This window comes from Leopardus geoffroyi, chromosome C3 (assembly GCF_018350155.1).
Source record: "Leopardus geoffroyi isolate Oge1 chromosome C3, O.geoffroyi_Oge1_pat1.0, whole genome shotgun sequence".
Taxonomy (NCBI): Eukaryota; Metazoa; Chordata; class Mammalia; order Carnivora; family Felidae; genus Leopardus; species Leopardus geoffroyi.
The window spans coordinates 73,851,596-73,878,743 of record NC_059338.1 but is presented as its reverse complement, the minus strand read 5'-3'; the positions used below and the strand labels follow the sequence as shown (position 1 = coordinate 73,878,743).

Sequence of the window (27,148 nt, the reverse complement as noted above, 5' to 3'; positions counted from 1 at the left end):
TCCCCACCTCCACTCCCCTGGCTCTCTGCTTCCTTTAAGATAACCCGTTCGCAAACCAGAAGGAACTTTGAAATCAATTAACATATGTTGGGCACGAGTCATGTCGTGTGGGTGTGAGGCACTGGTGAGGAGTTTATCTCATTACTCTTCATCATCACCTCGTGAGACAGGCCTCATAATCCCCATTGTGACAGGGCAGACACTCGAGGTCCAGACGAGTTCGTAAATGCGCCCAGGAATCACACAGCTAGGAAGTGGTGCAGCAGGGCCTCGAACCCAGCACTGGGAACTCAAAGAGTATCTAGAACAGACACTGGTGTTAAAAGGGTTTTTCACAGTAGGTACTGAGATTTACTAGTTAGAATTCTTCGGCTTTCACCGAGCTTTCATAAAGATACCACTGCAAACACTGCACCCGGCAGCCTGCACGCAGACTAGACCGGCCACGCCAAACCTGTGACACACGGCCCACAGTTGGCATCCTCAAACTGACGAAATAAAGAAATAGCCTGCCAGGTGAGTTCGTTTTAAAAGTGCTGGCACAACCGTGGGGCGCCTGGGTGGCTCAGTCGGCTAAGCGTCCGACTCTTGGTTTTGGCTCAGGTCACGATCTCACGGTTTCATGGGTTCAAGCTCCTTACTGGGCTCCACACTGAGAGGACAGAGCCTGGCTGGGATTCTCTCTCTCCCTCTCTGTGCCCCTCCCTTGCTCATGCACTCTCTCTCTCTCTCAGAACAAATAAACTTCAAAAACAAATAAAAACTCTAAGTGCTTGCACAACCATGTGTTCATCTGAGCCTGCTGTCAATGCAGGGAAGTGGTCAGCAGAGCAAGGACATCCTCATTCACACACAAGGAGCAGGCCCCGCCAGGCTGAAGGGCCGCCCTCCTGGCCACTTTGCGAAGGAGGCGGCTGAGAGCGGGACTTGCGGCTGCCGGGCTCCAGGCCCGTGCTCTCCTCGCTGTGCTGCCCCACCACGCTGGCCCCAGAAACCCAGGCCTCCTCCGACCTGCGTCCAGCCCCCTCCTTCCCCGGCCCCCCCGGCCGTCAGGCGGAACCCGCCAGGACAGGCTCACAGAAGCCATCCTCCGGGGTGCGCCGTGCCTCCACGGGGCCCTGCAGCAGCAGCTCTGAGCCCACGCCGGGCGCCTTCCCACAGCCAGTGAAAACGTCAACTGTTTTAACAGGCTGCTCTGCCCGGCCGCTGAGGGGCCGTTTTCTCTGTCATTGTCAAAAAATCATCATTTAAAACCTCATTTTCTGGGGCACCTGGGTGGCTCAGTCGGTTGAGCGTCCGACTTCGGCTCAGGTCATGATCTCACAGTTCGTAGGTTCGAGCCCCGCGTCGGGCTCTGTGCTGGCAGCTCGGAGCCTGGAGCCTGCTTCGGAGCTTGGAGCCTGTTTCGAATTCTGTGTCTCCTTCTCTCTCTGCCCCTCCCCTGCTCACGCTCTGTCTCTCTCTGTCCCTCAAAAATAAGTAAACAAACATCTTTAAAAAACACTTTTAAAAGTCATTTTCCTGGGGTTCTGAAAGGAATCATTTAAACTTGCGTGGCCCCACTCTATAAAGGTAAATCTAAGATAAATCACTGGTGACATCACTGGTCACGTGACTATTTTTTTCTGAAAGAAGGAGATCATCTCTCCCAGCCTCAGTGTGTCAGACCACACGGTGGAGGCCCTTCCTCGAGATTCCCCCCCCAGAAACGGCGGAAGGGACAGCCACGGATCCAGGCCCTGCCCGCCCTGAGCCGCATCACACTCTGTCCACTACACTGGATGACGCACGCGGCAGGACGCGCTCCTGAGCCCCCACTGCATCACCAGCACCTAGCGCAGCGCTCACCACAGCTGCCAGGGACCTTCGGAACATCCCCTCGCTCGACCCTCAGGAGAGCCCTCTGCGCAAGCCGCTCTGGTCTTCCGCACGGCAGCAGCCCGGGGAAGCGCGGTCTCGTCTGAGGCTGCACCATGGGAAACCTCGAGGCCAGGCTGTGGCCCGAGGCCACGTGACAGCCACGGGCTGCCCGGGCCACCACACTGCCTCTGGGGCGGCGGTCGACCTCAGCACTGAGCCCGGCCCTGCCACCATGTCCGAGCACCCATCACACAAACCCCCCAGCCCTGCCCGCCGTGCCCAAGCCCGGGGCATGTGCCACAATCGGCTCGGCCCAGAGCTGAACTGGGGCAGCAGCAGCAACGCTGGCAACAAGCAGACAGAAAGATGGGTAAGGTCTTCCAAGCTGGAGCACAGCCGGTCCCAGAAACTGCCCCCCAGGGTTTTTTGTTCCCGAACACTCTACGTCCCCTGCTGTGATGATGGCTCCCCCAATTATATGCAAAGATTCATTTATAGAGATGGGAGTTTTAGGTTAAAGATATGTGATTCTTCAAACCTCTAGGCAGGTCTTCGTTGATGAGTGTATTGCCAAAAAGATATTGGAAGCCACAGAATATAAATTACATATTCCTACCCGTGGGTATTCAACAAATAACATGCATTTTGGCCGAGGCTTCTGTTATATTTCAGAAAAACCCTTGCATCATCCACGGAATTCATCCTCAGCCCAGATGAGCGGGCGCTTGTCACTGCAATGAGGACCCACATGATAAGGATAATTCCTGGGCTTTACTCGTAAACCTTGGCGGGAGACTGGGTCCCGCACTCGCTGGCTGTCCGGCCCAGGGTAGGTCATTCTTACTGACTCAGTCTTAATCTTCTCCCTTGTCAATTGGGGATATAATGCCTGCAGCATCATGCAATTATGCGAATCACTGGAAAATGCTTGTTTAAGCTCTCTGCAACAATGCAGGGCATTATTTTCATAAAGAGAAGCCTCAACAATTTAAGACTGGAGAGGAAAAACTAAAGACGCAGGACTGGCTCTAGAGGGGACTGGGGGAGGGGTTGGAGCCACAATCACACAGGCCCAGGCTGAGGTGATGGGGTGGGGGAGGGGGTTGGCTAATGCTCTGCTGTCACCAGGTCAAACCTTCATAATTTCTGAACAAGGGGCCCCACAAATCATGCAGCTGGTCCTGAGAAGGAGTCTCATGCTTCCAGGCCTCCCAAATAACCTCTAGAAATTCCTCTAAACAAAATGGGTGACAGTTTCCTAAAAACATTCTTTCATGGAGAAAGCTCATGGCCAACTCCAACGAGACCGAAAAGAATAGCCAGAGACTCCAATGGCCCAAGGGAGTACAGCTTCCACTGCGACTGCCTGAAGACGAAGCCCGCCCACCATCAAGAGCCAGGAAGACACAGCCTGGAACTGGAACCCAGTCTTCCACCTCCAAAGAGGTCAAAGGAGGCGTTTCCGTGGGGAAGACAGGCCCCGCCCACAGGAGCCCCGGGCCCTCCCCGGTCTCCCCCCATGCACCCTGAGCCCCCCTGCTTCCTCCAGTCCTCCCAAGCCTGTCCTCCAGAGCAGGGGTGCCTGGGGGGGGGGGGGGGAGGAGGGGCAGAAGAAACTGTCTCCAAATCAACAGACTCCAACTAGAATGTCAAAGACAAGCTTTCACCACAAACACCTGTTTGGGGGGGGTCTCTCCCCAGTAACATCCCACTAGCAGCTGGTCACTCATTCACGTTAAGGAACATTTACTGGTCTTTGCTGACTCCGTATCAGGTGCCAGCCCCCGCTGGACAACGGGAGGGAGCTGGCAGCACAGACCCCACCACAGCCCCAGGCTGCCACAGATTCAATCACCAACGCGAGGGGAGCCACATCACCCGGCACCGCCGCCGCCACCAGGGAGGCCACCAGGGGCATAACGGCTTCTGTCACCCCCACGCAAGGGCCACCGTGGCAGACCCGACGGCATCCGGCCGGCAGGGAGTGGGGGGAATGTGGTTTTCAGGCTTTCGGCGCAAGCAGCCCGGCGAGGAGGGCGGGCAGCAGCATGCGGCTCCTGGGGAACATGCCCGTGGCCTGGTTCTCATTCCCCTGATGGTGGCACAAACGGAAAACACTCCAACACTGTCAGAGAAGGCTCAAGACCTCATCGTCTTAAATATATTAAAGCTACGTAGTCAAGAAAGGCCAGGGTTCCAAAGCCACAGAGGAGGCTGGTTTTTTCCACTTCAGCCAATCTCTGTTTAGTTTATGGCGCTAATTAAAACCAGCCATTATGTTATTTATTGGTCCACCTACTGGTACTTTCTACTGCTTGAAATTGCTACTTAACACTTCCCTCCAGCTTGTACCTACACCTCACGACTACAGGGGCCATGACTACCTCGGCACCGTTAGAACCGCAGGGCCCCAGCTGCCACATGCCTGGCAAGTAGGAAACCTGAAGGGAGTTTATCGATGGGTGAACGATTGAACCAATGGGGACACACACGCGCACACGCGCACACACGCACATACACAGAGAGACTGTAGTGTGCTATGCACTTGGGATCCTGTTTTCAGAAACGTTCAGAGGGGCACCTGGCAGCTCAGTCCACTGAGTGTCCAACTTGAGCTCAGGTCCTGATCTCACGGTTCGTGGGTTCAAGCTCCGCATTGAGCTCTCTGCTGACAGCGTGGAGAGATAAACTTAAAAAAAAAAGAAAAGAAACTGGGGCACCTGCGTGGCTCGGTCAGCTGAGCATCCAACTCCTGATTTCGGCTCAGGTCATGATCTTACAGTTCAGGAGTCTGAGCCCCATGTCACGCTCTGTGCTGACAGTGTAGAGCCTGCTTGGGATTTTCTTTCTCTCTCTCTCTCACTCTCTGTTTTTCAAGGACATGATCCCATATTTCTTCCTTTATTTGCTTCTTGTTTTAAATAACGAACCACCAGAGCCCCCCAAACCATACCTTGCTCCCCAAGAGACAACATCACCACCAAGGGAGCCTCTAGGACGCCTTCCGAAGTGTGAGGTTTCCCTGCCCCCAGCTGGTCCAATGCCTACTGCTTGTCCACGCTCAGTAGGAGAGTCAGCAGGTACCGCTGGTGACAGGCCTACCGTTTCAGACAACCCGACCTACACCTCATCTTGTCATTCAACCTCTCGTGTGCTTACGCCCTGCCTGCCCACACTGAGCGGGACACCAGGCGGAGGGCAGGGGCTGGTGTCATCACTCACTCGAGCCCCTGCCACATGTGCTCTGTGCTCGGCAGAAAACCGGGGGGCACCGGCCTGCTCTAAAAAGATGTGGACTCAGGTTCTCGCTCTGCCACCTGGGAGGTCATCACTCTTTGTTTCTGCAACTATAGAAGAAAACTAACACTTACTTCTTCCAGAAACACTAGGAAAACTGCATGCGCTGAAGTGTGACACCCTCAGATGAAGGTGGAACAAAGAAATGCCGGCCGTTACAAGAAAGCACGGGGTCTGTCGAGTACCCCCGGCCCAGGTACGCCCTCTGACTTAGGAACAACTTCCTCTCAGATGAAACACTTCGGTTTTAAGGTATTCAGATAACTAACTGGGAATAAGGTTTATTATGAGATCCATACAGATGCTAAGAAATTCTAGTGCCGGTATTCACGTAAGAACTCTTCACTGAGACCGTGTGGCATGCATAATGCTGGCACTCTGGCCTTGAGCCGCATGGTGCAAGCCAACAGGCACGAAATGCGCCAGGAGCCAAGGCCTGAGCTGAGTTCTTCAACAGGTCATTCAAACTTTCTGGCTCTCAGTTTCCACATCTGTAAAATGGGGTTCGTAATATCTACCCCATTCCTTCCAGTATCCGTGCAGCACTCTTCCAGCGGCTGGTGGGAGGACAGCGGGTAAACAGACGGCAGGGAAACAGAAACAGATGAGCACGTACCTGAGGACTATGAAGAGAACCCAGCCTCACGGAGGGCTGGGAGGGCGGCCCCAGCGAGGCAGGGATCAGAGAAGACCGCTCTCTCTGAGGATGGCACGGGGATGAGCCCCGGGCAGAGGGCGTAGCCGGCACAAAGCCCCGAGACCGCAGCTAGACTGTAACATTCCAAGGACAGCAAGGAGCCGTGCGGCTGGGTGTGAGGACAGGGGCAGTAAGAGGGGCAGCAGCAGAACACAGAGGCAGGCCACGGACGGTCCGTGCTGCAGGGCGGGGGTGGGGGTAAGTGCAGCAGGGCCCCTGTACCCTGGGAGGAAGCTCCTCATGGAGTCAGGCTGCCTTTTTGCTACCTTTAGGGTACAGATTAAGAGGAGGAGTAAAACAGGAGAAGAAAGCAGAGAGCAAAAGCTTCTCAGGTCTCGTGTTGAAACTCCTCAGAGGGAATCAGCAATGACCCACCAGGGCCGCGCCCGTCAACCCTTCAGCTACGACACTGTGACACACAGGCTCCCGCGTGGCAGCGCTGGGCACCATTATGTCAAGATGTAAGGGGCCCAAGGAAGGGGGAGCTGGCGGAGAACGAGACCCGCTGCGGGGCCAGGCTTTGGAAGGACAGAGAGGGGGCACCCGAGCCTGGGTTTGCTGCGAGGAAGGAGATGAGCAGACAGGGCTGAGACCCAGGGGGGAGTTTGGCACACAGAAAAGCACGTTGGAGAGTCTCAAGAATGACCGCTGACCCTTATCTATCCCTGAAACAGCTCACCGGTCCTTGCTGGGCCACCAGACGTCTTGGCATGGGCATCCGCAGCTCCAGCACAAACAAGGGCTCAACAGAGAAAAGAGAGTGCTGCCCCTACCCCAGTCCAGCCCAAACCTAGGTCAGCCTCTGATGGCTGATGATTCCCAAGTCACTCTGGGCTCCAAAGATCACTCTCTGGTCGTCTGCCTCAGTCTAGATAACGCAAGTCTGCCCATTTCTAAAACTTCCCCAAAACTCACCTTTGATGGAATCAATTTTAAAAACTCAGATCTAGGGACGCCTGGGTGGCTCAGTTCAGCATCCAGCTCTAGATTTCAGCTCAGGTCATGATCTCACAGTGCGTGGGATCAAGCCCCACATCAGGCTCCACGCTGGCAGGCAGAGCGTGCTTGGGATTCTCTCTCCCTCTCTCTCTGCTCCTCCCCCATGTGCTCTCTTCCTCTCTCAAAATAAATAAATAAGCGTTTTTTAAAAATAAAAATAAAAGACAAAACATCAGAGCTAGGGGCAAAGGTCTAACACTGGCAGCAAATGGGACGAACTGACATGGAGCATACACACACATGCACGAAGGAAGCGGAACGTAGAAAAGCCGATGGAAGCCGGGCGGCAGGGCACAGCCAGGAAACCAGGATAAATGGGCCTACCTATTTTCTTGTTCCGCTCTTCTCCACGGTTGTGTGCGATAATTGGTGAGTAGATGAAGGGGCTCTTGGTCGACACGTTCTGACCCAGCAAGCTTTTCATCTTCTGTGGCCGGAGGCTGGCGGGAAGGTTCAACAGCTTCACACGCCTGTTGTTTCAAATGGAACAAAAACACTTCAGCCGCCTTGTTAGTGTGGCCTCAGCATAAATACTGCCAAACCTCATGTGACAGAGAAACAACAAACCAAACAGCAGAAGGAGAAACACGCTGCACCTGACCTCAGGGGACCGTGCTCCCCAGGGCGGACAGCAGTCACGCCCTCGCCCAGCCCCCGGGGCCAGGAGGACCTGGCCGAAATCTGAACTGCACCGCTTGCCAGCTCCACGCCTGGGGACAAGTGCCTTGCCCTTTCTGCACCGGGCCCCTCGTCTACAGGATGCGCACGGGGCCCTCCCCCACAGACTACTGGGAGGCTTCGAGTCAAGGCTCCGGTACCTGCCGGGCGGCACAGGCTGGCTCCCTGCCACCTGCCTCCCCGCCGGTGGGCGCACCCTCCACACGGAGGAGCCCCTGACCGTGAGAGCCAACGGCGCCAGGTACAAAGGCTGATAGTGCCGTCTGCTCTCCTGAGGAGGAGGGCTGACTCCCCAGCAGCGCAGCCTGTGTCTTAAGCTGCTGTCCCCGCTGTAGGTGTTCGCTCACAGCCACTCACGCTCAGGTCGGTCAGCTACCGTTTATCTGGAATTGGCCGAACTCCGCAGCCTGAGCACATCCAGACCCCTGCTCCCCACTTCTTACACATCACCTCAGTTAAGCATCCCAACCACCCTCCCAGCTTGGGTTCTATCACTATGCCCTCCGCGTCATCAATCAGGTAACTGACACGAGAGAGACTGCAAATTACCCCAATCACACGGCCTAAAGCTGTGACACCACAGGAGGTGCTATGCTTTTTTAATATGAAATTTATTGTCAAATTGGTTTCCATACAACACCCAGTGCTCATCCCAACAGGTGCCCTCCTCAATGCCCCTCCCCCACCCTCTCCTCCCTCCCACCCCCCATCACCCTCAGTTTGTTCCCAGTTTTTAAGAGTCTCTCATGGTTTGCCTCCTTCCCTCTCTGTAACTTTTTTTCCCCTTCCCCTCCCCCATGGTCTTCTGTTAAGTTTCTCAGGATCCACATAAAAGTGAAAACATATGGTATCTGTCTTTCTCTGTATGGCTTATTTCATTTAGCATAACACTCTCCAGTTCCATCCACGTTGCTACAAAAGGACATATTTCATTCTTTCTCATTGCCAAGTAGTATTCCATTGTGTACATAAACCACAATTTCTTTTTTTTTTTTAATTTTTTTTTAATGTTTTTATTTATTTTTGCGACAGAGAGAGACAGAGCATGACAGGGGAGGGGCAGAGAGAGAGGGAGACACAGAATCGGAAGCAGGCTCCAGGCTCTGAGCTGTCAGCCCAGAGCCCGACGCGGGGCTCGAACCCACAGACTGTGAGATCATGACCTGAGCTGAAGTCGGACGCTTAACCGACTGAGCCACCCAGGCGCCCCTAAACCACAATTTCTTTATCCATTCATCAGTTGATGGACATTTAGGCTCTTTCCATAATTTGGCTATTGTTGAAAGTGCTGCCGTAAACATTGGGGTACAAGTGCCCCTATGCATCAGCACTCCTGTATCCCTTGGGTAGATTCCTAGCAATGCTATTGCTGGGTCATAGGGTAGATCTATTGTTAATTTTTTGAGGAACCTCCACACTGTTTTCCAGAGCGGCTGCACCAATTTGCATTCCCACCAACAGTGCAAGAGGGTTCCCATTTCTCCACATCCTCTCCAGCATCTAGAGTCTCCTGATTTGTTCATTTTAGCCACTCTGACCGGCGTGAGGTGGTATCTCAGTGTGGTTTTGATTTGTATTTCCCTGATGAGGAGCGACATTGAGCATCTTTTCATGTGCCTGCTGGCCATCTGGATGTCTTCTTTAGAGAAGTGTCTATTCATGTTTTCTGCCCATTTCTTCACTGGATGATTTGTTTTTCGGGTGTGGAGTTTGGTGAGTTCTTTATAGATTTTTGGATACCAGCCCTCTGTCCGATATGTCGTTTGCAAATATGTTTTTCCATTCTGTTGGTTGCCTTTGAGTTTTGTTGATTGTTTCCTTTGCAGCGCAGAAGGTTTTTATCTTCATGAGGTGCCAATAGTTCATTTTTGCTTTTAATTCCCTTGCCTTTGGAGATGTGTCAAGTAAGAAATTGCTGCAGCTGAGGTCAGAGAAGTTTTTCCTGCTTTCTCCTCTAGGGTTTTGGTGGTTTCCTGCCTCACATTCAAGTCCTTCATCCATTTTGAGTTTATTTTTGTGAAGAGTGTAAGAAAGTGGTCTAGTTTTATTCTTCTGAATGTTGCTGTCCAGTTCTCCCAGCACCATTTGTGAAGAGACAGTCTTTTTTCCATTGGATGTTCTTTCCTGCTTTGTCAAAGATTAGTTGGCCATACTTTTGTGGGTCCAATTCTGGAGTCTCTATTCCATTGGTCTATGTGTCTGTGTTTGTGCCAATACCATGCTGTCTTGATGATTACAGCTTTGTAGTAGAGGCTAAAGTCTGGGATTGTGATGCCTCCTGCTTTGGTGTTCTTCTTCAAAATTATTTTGGCTATTTGGGGTCTTTTGTGGTTCAATACAAATTTTAGGATTGCTTGTTCTAGCTTCGAGAAGAATGCTGGTGTAATTTTGATTGGGATTGCATTGAATGTGTAGATTGCTTTGGGTAGTATTGACATTTTAACAATATTTATTCTTCCAACCCATGAGCACGGAATGTTTTTCCATTTCTTTATATCTTCTTCAATTTCCTTCATAAGCTTTCTATAGTTTTCAGCATACAGATCTTTTACATCTTTGGTTAGGTTTATTCCTAGGTATTTTATGATTCTTGGTACAATTGTATATGGGATCAGTTTCTTTATTTGTCTTTCTGTTGCTTATTAGTGTATAAGAATGCAACTGATTTCTGAGCTAAGCCTGCCCCTCCCGCCCCTGTGCACCTTGCGGATCCACCCCAGCTAATACGCCCTTGGCCAGATCCCATCAAAGCAGCACCACAAGCCTGGCAGTGTGCATGTAGCCCAGACAGGGGCCACACCACTCCACAGTGAGTCCTGCCCCTGGGAGAGGGGAAGATAAGGTACACACCAGTCTGACTGTGGCCCCAGCAGTGGGCTGGGGGCAGACATCAGGTTTGACTGCAGCCCCACCCACCAACACAAGTTACTCCGGAGAGCACAAGGGAAGTGCCCTGCAGTTTGGAGCCACCGCAGGGACTACCCAAAAAGGCACTATGCTCTTAAACCACAGCACCTGTGACCCTCCATGACCAGCTAGGCAAGTGCGGTTAGAATCTGGAATGTTCCAAGGCCAGGCACTGACAGGACAGGGTGGAGGTGGGACGCTGGGTGGCCTGGCAGCGACCCTCCCAGCACACCTGCCCTCTGCACGTGCAGCGCCTCCTGGCAGGAAGGGAAGGCCAGCAGGTTGTGCGGGAGCCATGGGTGTCCCCCTGGGACTCCGCCCAGGTCGTGAGGGAGCCATGGGCATCCCCCTGGAACTCAGCCCTTTGTTTGTTTCTCATTTCCTTTCAGCACCTTTAGGACGTTGTTTTTCACATATTTTTTATCCCATCTGTTGATGGGCGTTTGGGTTGTCTCCGTGCCTGGGCCATTGTGAGTAATGCTGCAACGAACACGGGGGTGCACACGTCTCCTCGAGATGCTGTTTTCACCCCCTTTGGATCCATACGCAGAAGCAAGATTGCTGCATCATATGGCGGATCTATTTTTAACGTTCTGAGGAACCTCCACGGTGGGTGGACTGATTTACATTCCCACCAACGGCACACAAGGTTCCCTCTTGTCCACATCCTCTTGTCTTCTTGACGACAGCCACAGTAACAGGTGCACGGTGATAGCTCGTTGTGGTTTCGATTCGCATCTCCCTGATGACGAGTGACGCCGAGCACCTCTGTGGTGCAGACACACAACAGGATGTCACTCAGCCACGAGACAACGCACGCTGAAGCAGTGCACCAGCCTCCAGCTCTCTCCCCTCCACCACACAGCGATCCGGGAGGCCAGATACTGGCACAGTGGGGCACAGGCATGGACGCAGGCTCCGGGTCACCGAGTAGCCTCAGAGGTCACCTGCCCTGGAAAACTGCCCGACTTGCATCAAACTTCGTGTGAGACATAAACCCTTGTTGTAAGGGCTCATCTCTCCGAGATTCAGGGTTAGTATTTCTGCCACAGCGCAGGCTAACCTACATTGACCAATAAAGACCCCCATGTAGAATCGGCACAATCAGTGCCTTTCTCAGCTGGAAGGGATCTCAGATACCTAGTGCAATCCTGTCCTATGCACAAGTATCCCTATGGCACGTAGCGGTTGCTCACAACTCCCCCCGGCCCCACCGTGGACTGTCACAGCCACACGCATGACTGTCATCCATTTTCCACAACGATCCAAGGGAGGAGACAGAGCTTACACACCAAAGTGCTCCAAGCCAAGGATTCTATCTCGCACACTTGCTCTGACTCCCCTGTCTCTGCATGCACCCAGTATGCTTTATTCATACTGGATCAGAACCACTCACAATTTCTTACCTGTTTCAGTTCGGCTGTGAGCTCTCCAAGGACAGGGCACCTGGGCATCCAGTGCCCGGTAGCTCAAGAAACACTGAATGAATCACCTCCCAAAGCTGAATTTCTAACTCAGCTTCCAAATCTTTCAAAACTATAAACTCAAGCCAAAGCACCTGATTACCAATAGTGGCAAACCCTAGCTGTCTGCAAGCATTCAAAACGTTACGTGCCACACTACACTGGGACTAAGGTGACCAAACATCAAGACTGGCCAGGATGCTATGCCTGGTATGGATCTCATGTCCAGCCAAAAGCGTTCACCTGCAGGTAGTTCTCAGGCTGCCCCCTGAGAAGCACACCGAGGTGCGCACAGACCCTGACCAGAGTCTGAAGGAACCGCCAGCTATTCAACTATCATGGATTACGTCATCCCCCTGCACCTCAGCCTTTCCACCTGCAGAACACCTGATAATGCTATGGGGCAAGAGGACACCTCCTTTCCTAGTTCCACGCCTCCGTGGGAAGGGCTGACCTCAGAGTAATGGTCCTGTCCTCGCTCTGCCCCTCCCTCTCTCCTCCTAAGGCAGGCGGCCAATTCGGAAGGAGAACCGGCTTGTGCAATGCTCAGCACCTTCTCTTGGGGCCTGCCTGCAGAGGGCACACACTGCAAAGAGGCGTAGTCACCGGGCTTTGTTGGACACTGGGGTGGCATCATCTGGCCAGACCTGGGCCATGCCGCTCACTGGATCTTCCGTCTGCCTGAGACAAGTCTTTGTTTCTACTGATCCGAACTCAGGCAAAGACGGAGAAGTATCTGAAGTGATATATTCAAGCTGTAGCAGGCCACTTTGAGGACTAAGCAAGCTCCTACATCTAGAGCACCTGTAATAGTGCCCAACACAGAGTGGGTTGCGAAAGCCTTTCTCTTCCCCCGCTTAAAACAACACTTGTTTACCAACAGACACCAAAGCCCCTGGTGCAAAGACTCCAACACTGGACTGGAATAAAGAAATTAAGTTCTGGTTCCAAGCCTGCTGGGACCAGACTGGTTCCAAGACTGCTGAGCCTTGGACCAAGCATAGTGTCGTGTTTATTTACGTGTAAAACGATTCTGTTTTCTTACAACACAAAGAGCTCTCCACCCCATGCCACAGTCACCACCTAAAAACGAGATGTCATCTGTGATTCTACAGGATTCCTCTATACAAGCACAGAAATTCCAGATCTCATAAAAGGTTTCTATAATAGGCAGAAGAGGGGCGCCTGGGTGGCTCAGCTGAGCATCTGACTCTTGATTTCAGCTCAGGTCATGATCCCAGGGTCATGGGATTGAGCCCTGCCTCGGGTTTTGCGCTGAGGGTGGAGCCTGCTTGGGATTCTCCTTCTTTCTCTCTCTCTTTCTCTCTCTTTCTCTCTCTCTCTCTCTCTCTCTCTCCCTCTGACCCTCCCACATGCTCACTCTCTTGGAAAAAAAACACAGAAGTAAAAAATTAACTAAAATTAAATATGCAAAGGAATTCAAAGAGAAGGAATTCTATGGTCAGCCAGAAAAGTAGCCCAACAAGCAGTCACAGCATTCATTCATAACTCAAAACTTGGCATCAAACGTCTTTTTATAAAATGTATCCTATGGAAGAACAATTATTGAGCCCTTGACCTAAAGGAAACATAGTTCATTTAGCAGGAATCACTGCAAAACTAATAACATTATACATAGTCTGTGAAGCCGCCAACAGGAAAGCAGATTTCCAGGGATAAAGTGTCCAAAACAGGGCTCATATTTAGAGATTCCACTTGGAAAATGCCGACCTGTCAAAGCCTGACTGTGGCTGATGGGGACCATGCAGGGCAGTGCAGAGCACCCCCTGGGATCGCGACATGAGCCACACCAACGACAGGAAGCGGGGAAAGCTGCCGACCTTCTCTTGCTTGGTTTTGACTCCATCTACCTTCTTCACAGCAGAAACCTATCTACGAACCTGCCGGGGACCTCTGCATGGAGGGGCAGGGACTAGAGCAGCCACACGTGCCCCACACTTGGTCAAACACGACCAAAATGGCTGGAAAGGGCTCACGTGCCGCCACGGCAGCGACACGTGAGCACCACAGTTCTCACGATCCCCACAAAGCGCTTGTGAGATGCGTCAGGGAGGTTATGCGTGTGGCGATCACACAGAGAAAAGATGCTGGGCAGAGGCTGAACGTGATGAGGTCCCCGGAGCCGAGCCCGGACTGGGATCTGGGAGGCTGGCTGCCCAGCTTCATCAACCAGGAAAACAGCCCCAACTATCATGGCCTCTAGGCCACTTTGTGAATAAATACCTGTAACCCTTCCTCAAATAATACAATTAACTTTAAGTTTTAGGGGCACCTGGCTGGCTCAGTCGGTAGAACATGCAACTCCTGATTTCGGGATTGAGAGTTTGAACCCCATGTTGGGTGTAGAGATGACTGAAAAATAAAATTTTTAACAACAACAACAAAAAAAAGTTTAAGTTTTAAAAGTACCGAAGCCACTCAAAGCCACTCAAAGCCCATTCTGACTGGAGGGTTTGATCCTTATCAATTAGAATACCCACACGAACTCTAGAGCTCTTTCCCAGACTAAAGAAGTCCAATATTAGTTTCTCAGAAAACAACCAGCAAATCCTCCCCCAATACCGCCCCCAGATGAACCCTCACTATTTACTGTAAATGGCGGCTAAGCTTTACTACCATTTCTTCCTTAATAATTCACAACTTCAGTACGTGAACACTCTACAGGACTGTTACTGGCCTTTGTGTAATTATCATTTTATGGAGATTTCTAGAAGGAACAAAACAAGAGGGCTTCTAGTTTTCATGGGACTTCCTCTGCTCTCACTCTGGGCAGTGGGAACCAGATGTGGGTTTGGCAGCCTCCTGCTTGACCATTTGGTGTGGGTGTGGCTCTTGCCTGACCACGACTGAAGCCCCAGCATTCACCACTGGGCTGAGCAGCTCAGGCACTCAACAAATATTCGATCAACTGAAATTTAGAATAGAATTACAGCAGAGGGGCGCCTGGGTGGCTCAGTTGGTTAAGCGGCTGACTTCGGCTCAGGTCATGATCTCACGGCTCGGGGGTTCGAGCCCCGCCATCGGGCTCTGTGCTGACAGCTTGGAGCCTGGAGCCTGCTTCAGATTCTGTCTCCCTCTCTCTCTGCCCCTCCCCCACTCACGCTCTGTCTCTCTCTGTCTCAAAAATAAGTAAACATTAAAAATTTTTTAATTGGGGCGCCTGGGTGGCTCAGTCAGTTAAGCGGCCGACTTCAGCTCAGGTCATGATTTCGCAGTCCGTGAGTTCGAGCCCTGCATCGGACCCTGTGCTGACAGCTCAGAGCCTGGAGCCTGCTTCCAATTCTGTGTCTTCCTCTCTCTGACCCTCCCCTGTTCATGCTCTGTCTCTCTCTGTCTCAAAAATAAATAAATGTTAAAAAAAAAAAAAATTAAAAAAATAAAACTAAAAAAATATTTTTAATTGAAAAAAGAATAAAATTACAGCAGGGATATCTTTTGGCCCCTTTTGTTGGGCTAATTTGCATCACATGACTACTTTAACCGCTTCTGGGTGAGCCCAGGTCACGTGCCCATGCCACACACAGCAGGTAAGTATTTCCTGTAAGCTGATGAGATGGTTTTACTGTCAAGGACGAGGCAAGTTCTCAACACACGTAAGGGCTCCAGTCTTCTCTTCTACAGCTGAAGCCAAGCCCACGAGGCATCTCCAGCAAGATAGCAGCCTGTGCCTCACAATCCTACCCAGAGGGTCTGGTCACTCACGGCTGTGGGCCTTTTTCAACCAGCTCCTCTGGAACACTTCCCGGAAGCTTAGTCTTCAACTGCACCTAATGCTGAGCTCCTCCTGGGGCTACAGGGCTGACTCTTGATGCCTGGCTTGAATCTGGCTCTAATTATGCGGACAAAGTCCTTGTTTCCAGGCACGAATGCCCGAAATGTCGTCCCAGTCCTCATGAGCTGCATCGGCCCTCTCCAAGAGAAATGAGGAACGCGGGTTTTGTAGGAGGGTGGCAATCCCACACGCAGTGTGGACCCCCAACCATCCCACCCAGGCTGTCTGAGCTCCCACCGTGCTACGCAGTCTGACTGAACACCAATCACGTGGTCTGCCACCTATAATCAGCATCTGCGCTTGCTTTCTCACACGATGGTACAGGTCTGTCTCCACCGCTTAACTCTCGTCAAAATCTTGCTCCTGAGAAATCACACTCATGCCTGATGTATATGCAGCCCCCACAATGCAAGACACTCCCCACTGTATGGCGGGGACATTCCAGACCATTAGAGTGCCGGTCGTGGTCCGTCAGGCCTGCTGTGACACAAATACCAAACACAGGGGGGCCTAAACAGCAAACGTCTCCCCCTCACAGCTCTGGAGGCTGAAGTCCCAGACCAGGATGCCAGCACGCTTGGGCCCTCGAGGGCCCTTGTCGTGGTTCCCAGGGTGTCCTCACACAGAGGAGAGAAAGAGCCCTTTCCCCTTCATCCAGAGTCAAGTTGCGGCCGAAAGAAATTACAATGTACACGGAGGGTGTACGTATTTGCGCCTGGGGGGCTTCAGGAAAGGCTTTGGAGAAGAGATATTCCTTGAACTAAATCTTGAAAGATGACTAAGTAAAAGGCAGTCGGGGCAGCAGAGACATTTCAAGCAGAAGACGAAGCCCAAACAAAGGAATAAAACCCCGTCACACACTTCTGCGACCCCAAGTGCTTGTGCAAGGTGCACGGCCCTGGTGGGACCAGAGGAACAGGAGCTCACAGCAAAATCTGGAGACGGAGCGGCCACAGGCAGCCCTGTAAAGTCAGGCAAAGCAAACAAGTCGGGTTCTGTCCCATGAGCAACGGGGAGCAAGGCAGGCTGGGAGATGTGCTGACCTGCCAAATCTTCCAAAGGGGTTTCCTTCCACTTCACTGATCTGCTGTGGGGTGAAGCACCCGCCCACGGGGCATCCCACACCTGATTACATGCAGTTTCTCTTTCTAGTTTTAACAACATCAGGCATGAGCGGGGTGACAAATGAGTCACCGGGACAAACGGCTCATTTTTGAGGCTGACGGTCTCTGAGAACCATTCAGAACGTGTTTACACCTGGTGGGTAGTACGTAAAACCAGTTTTTTGTAGATCATCCCTGACCACACCAGGCAAGAGAACTGGCACCGGGCCTCCGGCAAGGCTCACCTCGCTGCTCAGAGGCAGCTCCCCAGCACAGGTTCGTTGCCGAAACACTGGTCGCTGAAGATTTAACAGTATTTGCCTAAACGTCAGACCACCTGCTTCTACCCAATCTGTTTCATCTAAGGATTTTAGACAGCTAGGGGATTAAAGAGCTAACATCACAGTATTTTTTCAATCAATTCTCTATTTGCAAATGTAGGTGTAAGATGTCTCCAAGAAGAAAACGGAGATTTACTGAGTGCTTGGATGTGCCAGCCACCGGGCTCCAGGCTTTTGTAAGCATCAGCTCAGCTAAAACAACACCAACGGCCCCAGGAAGAGCAATTTTTACACCCATTTTCAAGATCTGAAACTGAGGCTCACAGAACCAAGGTCACACACTAGTAAAGAATAAACCCTACATTCTAACTTCCATACGGGGCTGCCTCTGTGACATAACCTTCCCCTCCCGGTGTCTCCGTGTGGAGAAAAGCACTTTTCCTCCTCAGCCCCAATAACCTGCCAGGACCAGCCCACCCTGCTCCACTGACAAAACTCCCGACCACGTGGGGATCTAGATGCAGCACCAAAATCCTAGAATGTTCTGTTAGGTTCAGGATGTTCTATTATGCAAATTTAGACGCTGACAGTTCATGATGAAGATGAAAAATCATTTAAAAAGACCATAGACAGTGGCGCATACTGTGAGGCAGGCCAGCAGTGGGTGCAATGGAGACCCAAGACTCTCCCACCCATGGCAGGTGTGTGCACCAGGAGGGAGTGCCGGCAAAGGCCTCCTAAAAACCAGGCCTGTAATGAGTCTGAAAAAACGAGCATGCACTCGACAGGTTACCGCCGGGGAGAAGAAAGACGGACCCCAGGGCACGCACGGCGTCAGGGAAGTCACCAAAGTGTGTGGGAGGGGCTACACCCTTGTCCATGTGGCAGGGGCCTGTGGTCTGAGGAAAGGGGAAACCCTGGAAGCCTGTAGGAGGAAGAGGCAAGGTCAGGTATGTCTCATCCCCGCAGAGGTCACGCCGCGGGCTCTGGAAGCAGGCAGACCAGGGTCTGCATCTGGTTGTGTTGTCCACGAGGCACACGGCAGTTACACGATGCCACTGGCCCGATTCTCTCATCGACACGATACTCCCACTTCCTAGCGCCACTGCTGAGATTTAATGAGATAATGAACCAGATACACAGCAATCAAACATTGAAACTCTGAGGGGTGGAGGGGAGGGAGCAGGGCGGCTCAGTCAGTTAAGCGTCCAATTCCTGATTTCGGCTCAGGTCAGGATCTCATGCTTTCACGAGTTCGAGCCCCTCATCGGGCTCTGCAACAGGCAGCATGGAACCTGCTTGGGATTCTCTCTCTCTCCCTCTCTCTCTGCCCCTCCCCCACTCCCACTGTCTCTGACTCTCTCAAAATAAATAAATAAAACTTAAAAATTTTTTAAAAAGAGAATGGAAACTCTTGTCAAGGTCTACATTTATGACGCAAGTGGTAGAAAAATCTGGCAGTGAGGCGCCCGTTGGGCACGCTGGCAGGGCCCGCCTTACCTGACGATGGGAAGCTTGGTGAAGGGCACTGGAGGCAGGGTGGGCCCACCTGGGAGGGTGAGGAGTTCCATGGTCCCAGGACATTTGCACGTGTAGTTCTCCAGGCTTTGAGTCACGTCTTTCTTTTCTGAAAAGAAAAAAACAAAATGAAGGTCAATTAAATAAGAGTAAAAGTAGGGGTCTTTGGGTTTTGCGGGGGGGTGGTTTGAGCAAAATAAAATTCTTAACCCAATACATGCCAGTCCAGCGAGTCCATATGGTGACAGAAATAAAGGGGCGCTGATACAAGAGACCAAAAGAAAGCAGATGCTTTATTCACTTCATTTAAATAATCACCAGCAATGGCTCCATTCAGGGGCATATGGATAAAAAGGAAGTTAAATTACTGTCTTCTAGAAGACTTCATTTCCCAAGAGAATAAATCCTTACCAAATTCCAAGAAAGTCAGTAGGCAGGCAGGACTGGAGAATCAGTATATTTTATTACCTGACAAATATATTTCCAGAAATTACTAGGTACCAAGGTAAATGCCAGGCCCTTTCCCCAAGGAGTCTACAATCCATCTGTGTAATAGATATTTAAGAGAATAATTAAAACCCAGACTATTTTGCTCCACCCCACCCCCACCCCTTGGCTGGGACAGAGGAAAACAGGATACAGGGAATGCCGGCTAACGGTCCACAACATGCTCACAGGCTTTGTAACACCCCGGAGCCCAAGAGCACGTTACACACCCCAAACTGCATAATTACTCAGGAAGGCAGGCGTCACAATGCTCTTTTTACAAATGGAAAAGCTGAGACCAAACCAGGCCCAAGGCTTGTCAAAGATGTGTCAGACCTAAGCCAGTGGTCTTCTCACTGATCCCTTTGGAAGGATTAAGGGAGGCGGAAAGGGAGTTCACTCCTCCTGGCTTCCATTTCCTTTGCCACTGCCTGCAGGGAAAGGCGGAGGGCACGGGGACAGTGGTGACAGAGGGACACAACACCTAGGAGTCGCCCCAGCTTCAGATGAATGGCTTGGTCCCACTGGTCCAAGGTGGGATCGCCTTAGGGGAAGGCATTCAACCAGAGCCAACCTTCTGCTCTGAAGAAACTACTCAGGATGGAAAGAGGTAACGCATTAAAAAGCAGTGACTGGCAGGGGCACCTGGGTGGCCCAGTCGGTTAAGCGTCCGACTTCGGCTCAGGTCATGACCTCGCGGTTTGTGAGTTCGAGCCCCGCGTCGGGCTCTGGGCTGACAGCTCAGAGCCTGGAGCCTGTTTCGGATTCCGTGTCTCCCTCTCCCTCTGCCCCTGCCCTGCTCACGCTCTGCCTCTGTCTCTCTCTCTCTCAAAAAGAAAAAAGAAAGCAATGAGTGGCAGATGTGAGCACTGAGTGCAGTGAGACAGTGAGAGCTGACAGTCATCACACAGCCACATGGCTGCACTGAGAGAAAGGGGACAAGGTTGCCAGAGACCAGATATAGTGCTCCTCCGGGACTGGGGACCATAAGTAGCAAATATTGAGGCAAGGACACGTATTTTAACTGGTAAAAGCTGCTGCCACAGGCATTTCTGTGTCTAAGCAGCATTCTCCGGGATACAGGGGGGCAAGAAAGCAACCAGAATTAACTTTGGATGTGACACTGTAATGTTTATCTGCAAGGTGAACAAAATTCTTTAAGGAAATCATCTTCGATGTATACATGATAAATCTCCTGAAGGGCTCCAGGCGATGGCGTGCAAATGACCTCATTTGCCTAATGCTGGGTACGGCGCTCGTGGCTTAGGTGTCTTATTAAGTTGGATTACGGCCTCTGAGTAAACCCTGCTGAAATGAAGAGGGAAATGAATCTACCCGTGAAGCCTAACGCCCCCTGCAGAGTCATCCAGGAAGAGCCCCGCAGCACATGCCTCGGCTTAGCTATGGATCGGCCTTTCCGCGCAGACACTGTGCACAGCGCGAGTGCCAGCAGGGAGGCATCGCGGCTGCCGGCTTCTCGTGCAGGGCCGGCTCACCGGGGACCCCACGGCCTGTGCGTCCCGGCCCCTCCTTTCCGTCTGCTCGCTGTCCAGGCGGGGGATGAGCCTGGATGCGAGCGTCCTCGGGGCTCTGCGGAAGCCAGGTGAACCGGCCAACATCTCAGGAGCCGCTTACGCTGCTCCATGTGCGCGGGGCCCTCCCCGCCAGCTGTGCGTGGTGGCTCCAGGCAGATCAACTCTCTCCTCACCTCCCATCAGGTGACATGCTAATAAGCTGCTGAGGGGGCGGCCCCCTCCCCCCGGAGCCAGGGAGGGGACGTGGGGGTGTCACCGGTTCCTGACATGACTATTGGCCAATTCTCCTCCCTTATCCCTCTGTCACCGCGCTCACGTCGGGGGCGCCCATGCCTTCTGCAGCTTCCACAGGGCACAGGAACTAGGACCACGTCCCACCACCCAGAGACTTCATGTCACTGCAGTGGAGTTTCCAGAGTAAATGCTTGTGTGCGATTGCTGCTGAGGTCCATCCGATGGGAAGGTCCCACTGACCTCTCTCCTCGTGGATTTGAGCACCTGCCCTACGTTGTTTCCCAGATTCGTTATTTTATCAAGGATTACAAAATGGTGATTTTGTAATTCTTAAGTTCTCTGTATTTAAAACCTAGAATCTGTCTGTGAGGAAGGATTTTGTTCCTTATCAACCATCCCAGAACACCAATGATACAGAAGAGAGGGGTGATGAATGCCTGAGCCTTTCCCTGTACTTACTGGAGTAGACAACTGCCTCCAGGGACGTCCAGGAAGTTAGATGTGATTTAGTACCGTTATGAACTGGTGGATTTTTATACATTTGGTACGTCACTTGATTGCCATCACACTTTTTTTTGATGTTCAGGTTGTCCCATCTTTGTCCACTGGGAGCTCTGTCACAGTGATTCCTGTGTCCTTTACTTAAGGCCTCATTATTCATCAACAGCTTGCTCTTTCTAGCTCATTTTCAGTCCCAGACCTAGAACCAAACCAGTTTTCCAAGAAGCCCTGGATCCTAGTGGGAAACAGTGTATAGAAATCAGAGTCCGGGAGCCAAGGGCACTCATCACTGCTAGATTCTTACTGTCTCTCTAGGCCTTAACAAAAGGGACCGCTTACAAAATTTTTTAAGTGTTGAGATTTTGTTAAGTGACTTTACTTTAAATTTTAAGATTTGGCAACTAAGGGGTGCCTGGGTGGCTCAGTGTGTTGAGCGATCGACTTCAGCTCAGGTCTTGATCTCACAGTCTGTGAGTCTGAGTCCTGTGTTGAGCTCTGTACTGACAGCTCAGAGCCTGGAGCTGCTTCGGATTCTGTGTCTCCCTCTCTCTCTCTCTGCCCCTCGCCCACTTGCACTCTGTCTCTCTCTCTCTCTCTCTCTCTCTCTCTCTCTCAAAAATGAATAAATATTAAAGAAAGAAAGAAAGAAAGAAAGAAAGAAAGAAAGAAAGAGAGAGAGAGAGAAAGAAAGAAAGAAAGAAAGAGAAAAAAAGAGAGAAAGAAAAAGAAAGAAAGAAAGAAAGAAAGAAAGAAAGAAAGAAAGAAAGAGAGAGAGAGAGAGAAAGAAAGAAAGAAAGAAAGAAAGAAAGAAAGAAAGAAAGAAAGAAAGAAAGAAAGAGAAAGAAAGAAAGAAAGGAAGGAAGAAAGAGAATGATGTCAAAATAAAACAGTACAATTCCTCACAAGTGATTTCACAGAGGCAGGACCAGAGTCTGGGAGAAGACCATGCACGAAACCTGATTCTACTTATAAGGCTTCATAAAGAAGAGGCAACATTCGGTCTTTGTCTAGGGGCACAGGTCTCTGGAAGCAAACACCATGAGTACAATACTTGGAGGTTTTGCTACGTTGCAGGGAAAGAATGACAAGAATAAGGACATATGGCCATTAAAGAAACCATGTCTGAGGGGGAAAAAAGACTAATGACACAGAGTGAATCCCAATATATCATTATAAGTTGTATGTGCACAACAAAACCTGACAGAGAAGCTGCCCGAGGCACGTGTGACAGGGAGCAGGCTAAGACTGAAAACGCCCAAAGGGCTGAGGGTGCAGGGGGCACAGGGGCTCCAGATGGAAACAGCAACGTAGAATATGACACTGGCTGCCGTGGGAGGGGGCTGCTGGCTTTCCCACGCGGTGACTGGCAAACATTTCACACGTGCCTCACACGTGCGTCCCTCTCTGAGACAGGACACCTCGGAGACTTGTGACGTTTGCTGCAGGGATCTCACTGCTGGCAACAGAGGACGCACCCAAGTTTGCCAGGCAGACAAGGAAGGCCTCTGTGTAGGGAAGGAAAGGAGAGGTACTCAGAGGCAAGAAACGGTGGGGCCGCTCAGGGTCCACTTAGTTTGTACGTGGTCCTGTCGTCAATGGAGACCAGCACTGTTTCAGCACTAAGCGGCCCCGACCTGGACAGCTGCAATCACTACTCCCAGTTACACGTACTGGGCACTTTACTGCATGCCAAGCTTTGTACTAGGCACTCGGACTGCAGAGTCTGTAAGGGAAGAGATCCTGGTACAGAGCAGAACGTCAATAATCTTTATCCAAAATATGTTTGCAATCCCCTCCCACAAAATCCTGCCAAAAAGGGGTGGGAGGCATCATTATCCCCCTTTTAAAGTGATAAACATTAGCTTGGTGACAATCTGAGAGATCTGATTGTGGATTAATATAAAATGCTACCAAAATGATTTATTAATGCTTAAGTGTGATATTAAATACCACGGTTATATAAGGAAATGTCCTTTTTTTAAGCAGTGCATCCTAAGGACTGAAGGTGTGAACTGAAATGATGTCTTAGGGTTTTTAAAAAGTAATTCAGGGGCACCTGGGTGGCGCAGTCGGTTAAGCGTCCGACTTCAGCCAGGTCACGATCTCGCGGTCTGGGAGTTCGAGCCCCGCGACGGGCTCTGGGCTGATGGCTCAGAGCCTGGAGCCTGTTTCCGATTCTGTGTCTCCCTCTCTCTCTGCCCCTCCCCCGTTCATGCTCTGTCTCTCTCTGTCCCAAAAATAAATAAACGTTAAAAAAAAAAAAAAGTAAAAAAAAAAAAAAAAAGTAAAAAGTAATTCAGGGGCGCCTGGGTGGCGCAGTCGGTTAAGCGTCCGACTTCAGCCAGGTCACGATCTCGCGGTCCGTGAGTTCGAGCCCCGCGACGGGCTCTGGGCTGATGGCTCAGAGCCTGGAGCCTGTTTCCGATTCTGTGTCTCCCTCTCTCTCTGCCCCTCCCCCGTTCATGCTCTGTCTCTCTCTGTCCCAAAAATAAATAAACGTTGAAAAAAAAAAAAAAGTAAAAAAAAAAAAAAAAAGTAAAAAGTAATTCAGGGGCGCCTGGGTGGCGCAGTCGGTTAAGCGTCCGACTTCAGCCAGGTCACGATCTCGCGGTCCGTGAGTTCGAGCCCCACGACGGGCTCTGGGCTGATGGCTCAGAGCCTGGAGCCTGTTTCCGATTCTGTGTCTCCCTCTCTCTCTGCCCCTCCCCCGTTCATGCTCTGTCTCTCTCTGTCCCAAAAATAAATAAACGTTGAAAAAAAAAAAAATTAAAAAAAAAAAAAGTAAAAAGTAATTCAGGGGCGCCTGGGTGGCGCAGTCGGTTAAGCGTCCGACTTCAGCCAGGTCGCGATCTCGCGGTCCGTGAGTTCGAGCCCCGCGTCGGGCTCTGGGCTGATGGCTCAGAGCATGGAGCCTGTTTCCGATTCTGTGTCTCCCTCTCTCTCTGCCCCTCCCCCGTTCATGCTCTGTCTCTCTCTGTCCCAAAAATAAATAAACGTTGAAAAAAAATTTTTTTTTTAAATAAATAAATAAAAAGTAATTCAGCACACAAAGCAAGTGAGAAATGAAGTAAATGTATAAAAATCTTACTAAGCATCGAATCTGGTGTATGGGACCGCTTCATTATTCCTGGTACCTTTCTGTTTGAGAATGTGTCGCAGCAAAAATATTTAACGAGCCTGGGGAGGTGAAATGATCTGCTCAAGAGAGGCACCGAGCTGGAATTTTGGAATTTGGATCCGAGGTGACGAAGTCTTCCTGTCCCCCAGATTAGGCCTAATCACAGACACCCCAGTGTTGCGGTAACACAAACAGCAGGGCTCCCGGCCACAGCGGTTCGAACCCGTGTTCCGCACGCCCAGCTGGAACGAAGCTCGTGACCAATCCGAGCGTTGTCCTAAGCGTAGGATTTGGTCAGAGGGAAGTGAGAACTCCTTAATTTATTCCACTAAAACTCAGCTGCCTTAGTCTGCTCTGGCCGACATAACGAAATAGCATAAAGTGGGTGACTCACCACAAACACATACTGCTCACAGCTCTGGAGGCTGGGAAGCCCCAGATCGGGATGCTACAGACTCAGTCCCTGGTGAGAGCCCACTCGACGGCCTGCAGCTCCCACCATCCCGCTGTGTCCTCGCAAGGCCTTCCCTCCGGGCACGTGTCTCCTCCTCCGAGGGCATCAATCCCACCAGAAGGGTCCTACCCTTAAGACCTAATGCACACCTGATTACCTCCCAAAGACCCTGCCTTCAGTTCAATCATAGTGGGGGCTTGGGTTTCAACCTATGACTTTGGAGGGAGACACACGCAGCCCATAACATCACTATAAACTTGTCCAACTTTGCCCAGAAGACCCGACGGTTCATTTCACTCAAGCTTGAGCACCTAATACCCTTGAGAGTTATTTTTCCATCCCAGAAATTAAAGAAATCATGCGAAGACAACATTTTTAAGAAAGCCCAGTTGCCACCTGCCTGTACTGTTTCTTATAGAAGCAGAAAATATGAGCACCCCGACTTCTGAGCACAAAAAAAGTCACAGGCCATTTGCCATTTCAAAAGATGACACTGGCACAAAACCAACACATCCTGATTTCACACTTCAGCGCTTTGCGCTCCTTCTAAATAATCATCTCAGACACCCGTGTCTGCATAAATCAGGTATGATGTTCTGAACAGGAGAGAAGAGAAAGAAACACATCTTTTCTTCCAAATATGAAAGAAAAATACTAAGGAAGAAGAAAATAGAAGATACACAGGAAAAAAGCAGAGGTGCAGCCCAAGACAAGACGATTTGAAAGTACACTTTCGGAATCGGTTCTGACACCTTCACTTACAGAAAATACAAACCGCAGCTCACCTTGGAACTGCTTTCCTAAGACTAGTATTATTGATCTTTCAGCATTATGATGCTGAGATCTTTGAGGGGGTTCCCAATAAGTAGACCTCCTTGGCCCCTCCTTGCGTCTAGATAAGTTGAAAACCAAACAAAAAGAAAAGACAGGGACAAAACGTCATCTGTGTTACCGACACAGCCCATGTTAGTGCAACTGCTCACTGGCACCAGGACCTGGGCAGACAGAGGCCGTGCCGAACTGGGTGGGCCCCACCACCCAGCCCGCTCTGTGGCCATACACGTCACTAACAACAACTTGGAAACGTGCCTTACTTATTTTCTCTTTTCGTCATAAAAGGAAATGTCACCGGGTGACCCAAAAGACAACTGCACGACCCTCGTGTACGGCTGGTGGGAGAGGGCAAAGCGGGGCGGCCTCTGAGGAATGCAGTATGGCAGTCCCACGGGGTCACCACACGAGCCACCGATGCCCCGATGCCCCTCCCGGGTGGATACTCAGAAGCAGTGAGGGCAGAGGTTCAAACAGATAACCTGCACGCCGGGTGCACAGCAGCGCTGCTCACAGCGGCCAACAGGTGGAAGGAGCCCAGGGGTCCATCCGTGAACAAACACAATGTGGTCATAGAGAAAATGGAGTGTCATTCAGCCTTAAGAAAGGACGGAGACTCTGACACCTGCTATGACACAGATGAGCCTTGAGGACATTGTGCTGAGTGAGGGCAACTAGCACATGAGCCCCCTGCTGTGAGGGCCCTAGAGCCGTCACATTCATGCACGGGAGAGGCGAGCAGGAGGTACCAGGGGCTGGGAAAGGGAGCTACTGTTCAGGGGGACAGAGCTTCGGTTTGAGATGATGGGGAGACCCTAGAAATGGGCAGCGGTGATGGATAAACAACAGCGTGCACGCACTCGATGCCACAGAGTTACACATCTAAAAATGGTGAACACAGTAAACGTTATGCCGTGTATATCTTACCATGATTAAAGAAAAAAATCAGCGAAACTAAGGCGTGTGCCAGGTGTGGTGTGGGCCCTGGAACACAGAGATGTGTGGGCACGAGCAAAGACGCCACACTCCAACTAGTCTCCCTATTAAGGGTGTGAGGGAGGAGGCTCGGCCGTGCGAGCGGACACGGCGCTGATGGGTGTCGAGGCTGGCGCCGAAGGCCACGGGGCTGGGGGGACGGCAGAGGCACCGAGCGGGACGTCACAGGACAACAGAGGCCAGCAACCACAATGTCCCAACACGGGGCTCAGACGCACCGCGTCTGAAGTACGGAGGAGCTGCCCAGAAGGGCCAAGAGACCCAAGGGACGGCCGGCTGGTGACGAGGCCGGTGGACCGGAAGAAGGTAGGGTCCTGAGCACCAGGAAAATCAGCAGAGAGAGAACACCTCCTGGGGAGAGTGTAAGGCGGCCACGGAAGACCGGAGGCCCCATGAC

General features: G+C 51.4%; 1 protein-coding gene across 6 annotated transcripts in view; it reads right to left on the bottom strand.

Moving 5' to 3' along the window:
• Nucleotides 1-27,148, bottom strand: part of TRAPPC9 (trafficking protein particle complex subunit 9) — a 573,855-nt gene that overhangs the window by 440,401 nt on the left and 106,306 nt on the right. For all 6 annotated transcript variants that reach the window (XM_045453562.1, XM_045453564.1, XM_045453567.1 and 3 more), the window contains 2 exons: nucleotides 18,579-18,705; nucleotides 7,178-7,323 (listed from right to left, as the gene is read on the bottom strand). In XM_045453562.1, the coding sequence (XP_045309518.1) occupies nucleotides 7,178-7,323; nucleotides 18,579-18,705 (273 nt within the window). The remainder of the gene's footprint in view (nucleotides 1-7,177; nucleotides 7,324-18,578; nucleotides 18,706-27,148) is intronic.